Below are 7,500 nucleotides of genomic sequence, written 5' to 3'. Positions count from 1 at the left end.
GGACTTCACAGTGGAAGTAATTGGATTACAGCAAAACTGAAGAGAAATGTAGCTAGGTAGGTTAAGCCACCCAGAAAAAAAGTAGTTCAAAGTACTTTGCCAAAAAATCTAATTCACAATGTGCTGTACATGTGATGTAGAATTGCAGTTATTGCAAAACATAACTACTTGTTCACAGATCATACCTAAAACAAAAATGAAGATTCATACCAAAGATCCTTGATTACTAATAGTAGTCCACTTCAACCCTCTTTGTTGATATTGTATGTATTTTTAGATTTGTTTGATGATGTTGCAAGAGTAGAGAGTAAAAAGTGAATTTGTTCTTGGCCTACATACTGTAGCTCATAAGTAAGAACATAAGTTTGGTCGGTGGAGCTTGTCTGTGATGTGTGTTGCTGAAGTTTGGCCACAGTGATTCTTCCTCAGGCTATGATTTAGGAGGTTTATGCGTGAGGGCATTACTGTCTGAGCATTGATCAATGGCCACCCTTTTTGCACTACACAAAGGTCAAGTGTGTGGTGGCGACTAGCTGACCAATGTATTGTCAACAGGGCATGTGTTCACAGTGGTCTGAATAAAGACACACACATACACATACACACACAAACATAGATACACACACACACACACGTGTGAACTCTCGTTCGTGTGTATTTTAAATGTTGTGGTAAGTCGAGGGTCCTGTAACTCAAACGGAATCTGTCACAGCCATAAAAGGTTGCATTCAGCAGCTCTGTCTTTGCATCTCACCTCTTCTCAAAGCATTGACTAGCCACTAACACAGACAAGGTTACTGCAGAGTGTGAGTTTCCAACCCTTACCATCACATTCCATCGTGAGCGTTCTGTAATCCTCTCTGATGTTGACAGTGTATTAAAGTAATATAATAAAATGTCAAACAGTTTGAAAATGCGGAGCAGTACTGTAAAAAAATACTGAAACTATTTGTGAAGCTAGGCTATGATAGATTATAGTCTAGCTGGCACACAGTGAGTGACATGAAAAAGCGAAAGTAAGACATTGAAAGGCACACACAATGCGGTTGTTTTTGGTACAAAGAAGCTGAGCTGACCCATTTTAAAATATGGGCTGATGAATATCTTTTTTTAAGCATTTTTTACATCTCTACGATGGTAACCTGCCCAGAACAAGACATTTTAGGATGTCATTCTAGGCTTTGGCTTAGGCTTCTACATTCCTACGCACATATAAGTTGTGCAAAAAAATGAAGTTGTGCGGTTATTTTTTACGATCTGACAAATCATCCAACAGCCCATCTTATCAATAGCCACCCAGCCTATTCCTACAATGCAGTAAAAATGAGCTATTCCTAGAATGCAGGTATTCTTAGAGTGGAGTTATTCACCAGCAGGTGTTATGGCAGTGCACATCAGAGATCAATTATTCTGAGTTTAGCCAAGAATAAGCTGTACACTATTGAATCAAACACAGATATACACTGGGACCCAAACACACACACACAAAATACATGTATGCTATACCCAGGCAAAGACTGCCCTAAAGCATGTTTTTTTCATATGTAGAGCAGATGTGTGCTTAAAAAAGTTAACACTTCCATCAATCATCCAAGGCAGACATGCAGACACATCAGCCTATCTTACAGTTATGCTTCCGATCCTCAGCCATACAACCAACTAGACATGGAGCTGAGTAATTGGACAGATTTGAACATTACAAATATTGCATATTAAAGGACCATGTTATAACTGCAAGGAGGAAATTGTACATCAAGGTCACCAAGGTTTCAAAAATCAACTGAAAGGCCTGGAAAGTTCTTAATTCACGCTTTTTTTTCTCCTAAGCATCTGACACGTTGCTGTTGCCCTGCATTCTTATGCAGGTCTTGGGATGTGGCCCTGGGTGAGGTACTAATCTGTGTCCCATGGAGCGATGTGAGTTTTCCATGTGCATATGTGTAGTGAGTGCTTCCCCATCACTGAGGCAGCAGGCTGCTCCGTACTCAGGGGCCGGTGGAAGGATTCAGAGCTTTCATGTGAAGCTGATGTCTTTATCACCTGTGATTTGAGCGTGACAGATCATTCCGGAGCCTCATAACAGTAAACACTTTCCACTGACTGGGCTCAGCCACCGCTGGCAGTAACCCCTGACTGTCTACGGGCCCCAAACCCTCCACCGGCAGCAGAGATGTTGCTCTCTGGGCCCTACCTTACACTTGGAGCGAAGAGGTGTCAAGGTGAAGCAACTGTCTAGTTTTAGACCGACACAACCGTCATTTTCGTATCCAGGGCCCAGAGGCGCCCATGGGTGTGTTTGTTGGTAAAATAAGCACATCTACTCAATAATGAACAAAGCATGATGAACAATGTCATTTTTAACATTGTCACTAGTCACTATCACTGACACTGTTTCTTTATTTCTTTTGACTTTGGCTCGGTTTTTTTCTTTATGCCGATTGAACATTTAAGAGTGACGGGAGACCAGTGGGGGAGAAAGATGGGGGTGGTATTGGGAAATGACTGAAAGTCATGCGCGTGTGTGTGTGTGTGTGTGTGTGTGTGTGTGTGTGTGTGTGTGTGTGTGTGTGTGTATGTGTGTGAGACAGACGGACGATAAGTTGCGGCGTCACTTGGCGGAGGCCATCGCCCGCTGCTGCATGTGGGGCAGTAACCGCGTGGCGTTCGGCGAGGCCGGCGCCGTGGCCCCCCTGGTGCGCTACCTGCGGAGCAAGGACCCCTCCGTCCACCAGGCCACTGCCCGGGCGCTCTTCCAGCTTTCCAAAGGCCCCAACAACTGCATCACCATGCACGAGAATGGCGTGGTCAAGGTACACACACACACACACACACACACACACACACATACGCCAGCATCTTTAACACACTGTTACAGAATAACCCCAACCATTAATGTCCTGTAAACATTTCTATAATGCTTCTTGATTCTTTGTGAAAGTTTTAGAATATCTTACTAGCATAGATTTAAAAAATGCTTTGGCCATTAAATAGCCTTAGTTGCTGAAATGGCTTTAAATTAAACAAACAAACAAACAACTTTGTTCTTTGTTGTATGTTCTGAACACTCTGAATCTTTTTGGAAAGCTGGCAGCTTCCATCCCATCCTAGGCGGAATCAGGCTCTACACACACACTCACCCTCACCACATCTCGTATACCAACTGTGTCAATATGTGCTGGGATCATGTTGCAAAGCCTGTACTCCCTACATTTCACAGACACAAGCGCGCACACACACACACACACACACACACACACACAGTTATTCACACGACCATTACAAACAAATGGCTGAGAACAGTGTGGTCTACGTCATTACAATATAGCCACTCTGGCAAGCACATTCACTTGCTGATGAACCACAACAATTGAACAAAAAACGGGATTTTCTTGGTGGAACACCACTTACTCTTACACTGACGCACATATACAATCATACACTAAACCACTAACACACACACACACACACACACACACACACACACATATATAGACACACACACACCCACACACACACACACACACACAGGCTCACCACAGAGAACTTGTGGCAGTTTAAAATGCTGTATTTGTTGATTTTGGCAGATGCTCGTCTGGTGGCCTCTGCCATGCTGTTGGTTCCTTGTTCAGCTCCTCTCTATCAAACTGTATGCTAGTTGACCAGCTGAGGTCTAATGGCTCTCACTGTAATGCAGTGTGGCATTGGGGTAGTGTGTATCACACAGTGGGCCTCTCTCCTTCGTCATTTGCCTCACCCTGTCAATCCAGATGCCTGTGAGTGATAGAACACATTATACAGTGGCCCCTCGCCAGGCAGATAATGACTTAAAACATTTGTGTTTATCCACAACTGTGTGTTTTTCCATTCTGTAGGTTGTCAGAGGGAATTACCAGTGCCACTTTTTCTAAACAAACTCTACTGAAGGATTTCTTTTTTTTTTTTTTCCTGTGGTTCAAAGTCGCGTTTGTCAAGGCTCCCAACTCAACCCTCCTCTCAGTTGGTCTGTCTGCCCACCCCTCACACAGTTCTTCTCTCCTCCCCTGCCTATGCATTCCGTTTTTATTACTTTTCCTTTATCTCTCTCTCTCTCTCTCTCTCTCTGGCTATTTTTATTTCTATCCCTCTCTCTCTCTGTTGTGTCTGTTTGTCTGTCCATCTCTCACCATCAAAGGTCAACCGTGTCTCCCTCTTTGTAGAGGTGTGAGAACATCACTAATACTTTTTTAAAAGCCTGTGAAAGTATTTCCAGAGCGCTGACGCCCAATCTGACTCAACTCGACCCGACCAAACTGACCTGGTCAGCCCACCGGCCCCCGGCACAGTCCCAGAACAAGGCCCGCGTTTCTCTTCGCAAAAGCAGCGTGAATGACCAGCTCGCTTCTCTCGCCACCCTGGGAACCAGCAGAGCAAACAGTGAGCTGTGTGTGTGTGTATGTGTTAGTGTGTGTGTGTGTGTGTGTATGTGTGTGTGTGTGTGTGTGTGTGTGTGTGTGTGTGTGTGCAGAGTGCCGCGCTCTCCCGCCCGGGGGCCACGCATGCCATCGCAACGCTGCGCAGAAAAGCCCCAGCGCCCAGGGTAACCGTTGCCAAGCCAGCGGCGGCAAGAACTCTGGGGGCACAGAATGTGACTTCGGCCCGGATGAGAGAAAGAGAGAGAGAAAAGAGAGAAGAGGTAGAGGACAGGAAAGAGAGGAGGACCGGGTGAGCTAGGCAGTGGTTAAGGCGGATGGTGTGTGTGTGTGTGTGTGTGAGGTTGGGGGGGGGGGGTGGTCATTGCCGAGGTCAAGCTTCTGTTTTCATAAAAAGGTGTTGTTGTTCTGCAGCGTAATTCTTTTCCTCTGCAGCCTTGATTTCAGGTTCCTGCTCCCGATGCGTACTCGCCTTTTTTGTCGAGGCCTTTTGCACATGTAAGTCAGCGAGCAATCAGGCAAATCTGGATTTGGGTCAAGCGGCAGGGAGGTATTTTGGCAAGCGTCCGCTCCAAGAAAACACCACTCACACTTGTGTCGGTATTAGCGAAAAATAGAGGCCCTCGTGTTTTCACAGGCTTTACAGCAGCGCTGGTGTCCAGAACGACAAACCCTATGGGGTTGGGGGGGGGGGGGGGGGGGTACTGTCTGCACCACACTACTGCACCCTACATCCCGAGAGAGAGAGAGTGAAAAAAAAGAAAAGATTCCCTCCTCAAAAGGGAGAGAAGGACAAAAGGCTTAGTGTGTGTTATCAGATCCGACGTCAGGTTCTGAACCCATAACTCATTCCCACATGGTGTTTATGTTTCCCTGAGACGTTGATGAATGGATTTGAGCGTCTTTTCTTTTTTTTTCTTCCTTTTTTCTTTTTTTTTTTTGGTGCCGACCCATGCCCGCAAGCGACATGTCAGCAAACAGAGGCGGCAGCGATGTTTGGGGCCGGCAAAACGGGTTTGTTTGGCCGATACTGTAATCGAATCCCAATCTGTGCTCTTGCTTCCACAACTCCATTTTCACATGAGAAAACATGAAAACATTCGCAACCACACAGAGTTAAATAGATCCCTTTGCCCTCCCTCCCTCTCTCTCTCTCTCTCTCTCTCTCTCTCTCTCTCTTTCTCTCTCTCTTTCTCTCTGTTTCCCTCTATCTCTCTCTCTTTCTCCCTCTCTCACTTTCTCTCTTTCTGAATAGGAACTGTGATATAAATTATGAAGTGGTTCGCCGGTTGCAGCCAAATATTTTTTCCCATGTTCGTTTAATGGTGTGCCTCTGCTGGATTTGCCCTTGCTGTGTATGTGGTTAAGCACTGCCCATAATTGGAGGCTGGACCCGACATTGGGTGTTCCGAAAGAGTAATGTCCAATTTGCAAAAGTCGTTAAGCAACAGAATGTTTTTTTGTAGTGCAAGCCATGACAGCAAAACTGGACAGCTGGTTTTCCGTGTATTGCTGCGGGGTGTGATTGTTGTGTATTTGTATGTGTGTGTGTGTGTGTTTGTATTTGTTTTGCTTTCTCAGTCTAGAGAACAGCGTGGTGGCCTTATTAACACTGCGTCATGTGGCCGTGTACAGTAGCCTGCATCTGACCCCCGCTAAAGAGCTTATTCGGCCAAAGCCCCATTTGACCAGTCTCACGTCTGCACTAAGAGTCACTCACAGACACCCGGCCCTTAGCCCACTGCCAGCAGTACCTGCAACACCCCAGAGAGAGAGATAGATGGAGGGGGGGGGGCAGAGAGAGGGATAGAGAGGGGGAGAGAGAAAAGGAGAGGGAGAGAATGAGAGAGGGTGGTGGGGGGGCCTAGCAGTTTGGCCCCTCTATATATGATGCATGCGTTAGAGTGATGCAGAACGTGTTAAAACAATATTTTGAATGCTGTGGATGGGTTGGGAGAGCATTCGCTGAGGGCCAAGGTTGGACTGTGTGTGTGTGTGTGTGTGTGTGTGTGTGTGTGTGTGAGTGAGAGAGAGAGAGAGAGAGAGAGAGAGAGTGAGAGAGAGAGAGAGAGAGCACCGGTGACAAATTTATGAAGGGGTGTAAAACTCCTGACTGCCTTCTGCTATTATTGCACATATTTCAGTGGAGCCCCCTCTTCTCCCTCTCTCTCTCTTCCTCTCTTCCTCTCTCTCTCTCTCTCTCTCTTTCTCTCACTTCATAAGATTCCCTTGCTATCCATCTCTCACTCTAAATCTCCATCTCTCCCTCCCTCTGCCTCTCCCTCTCCTTCGCTCTCCTTAAAGGCAGGCAGAGGGACTGGAGTTGTGTAATGATATGCTGGGCTGCGTCTGCTCCCAGACTTGGATGTTGGGAGTCTGCCTTTCGCTCCCCAGCTTTCTTAATGGTGTAGAACTGAGTCCCCTGAAGCTGCTCGGAGGAAATTAAGCATCGAGAAAGAAAGTATTTTGCGCTGGAAAAGCCATTAGTGACCGGTTTGAATCCTCTCCAAACACCCCAACCCCGCCCTGCTGTCTCCAAATTATCCCCGCGCTCTAAGTCCCCTAAACAGGACATTTTACACCATTTGTTTGAACTTTATGAAACAGGCGAAAGCCACCACCCCCCCCCCCCCCCCCCCCCCCCAAAAGAGGAACTTAAAACAACTTGTAATATTTCATTAAAATCATAAAAATGGTGTATTTAATTTTTTTGTTTTGCTTTGTTTTTTTTTTCTTCCCTTGCTCGGCAGTGAAACCCAAGCTGTTTCATAACGTGGGTGCTTGACCGTACCTTTCTGAGAGGAGCCAGAGAATTAGAATAATCCTCACACCCACCCCACACCTCCTGCCTTGGCTCTCTGAGGGTCATTCACATACTTGCACACCTGTGTGTGTGTGTGGTGTGTGCGGGTGTGTAGTGTGTGAAAGGCCTATGGTAGTTTGCTGTTGGGAAGTGACTGCCTTCCTCTGGGCTGTGTGTCTCGGAGCATGACCTCGTATCGTTAGCTGAGGGGCCACTCTCCCCAAGGAAGTGTGTGTGTGGTGTGTGTGTGTGTGTGTGTGTGTGTGTGTGTGTGTGTGTGTGTGTGTG

General features: G+C 46.4%; 1 protein-coding gene across 1 annotated transcript in view; it reads left to right on the top strand.

The window, feature by feature from the left end:
- Positions 1-7,500, top strand: part of odad2 (outer dynein arm docking complex subunit 2) — a 71,633-nt gene that overhangs the window by 55,517 nt on the left and 8,616 nt on the right. The window contains 1 exon segment of the mRNA XM_042067357.1: positions 2,589-2,810. Within this exon segment, the coding sequence (XP_041923291.1) occupies positions 2,589-2,810 (222 nt within the window).

Source organism: Alosa sapidissima, chromosome 17, assembly GCF_018492685.1.
Source record: "Alosa sapidissima isolate fAloSap1 chromosome 17, fAloSap1.pri, whole genome shotgun sequence".
In the NCBI taxonomy this organism is placed as follows: Eukaryota; Metazoa; Chordata; class Actinopteri; order Clupeiformes; family Clupeidae; genus Alosa; species Alosa sapidissima.
The sequence above is the reverse complement of the archived record's forward strand: the minus strand, read 5'-3'. Positions and strand labels throughout refer to the sequence as shown.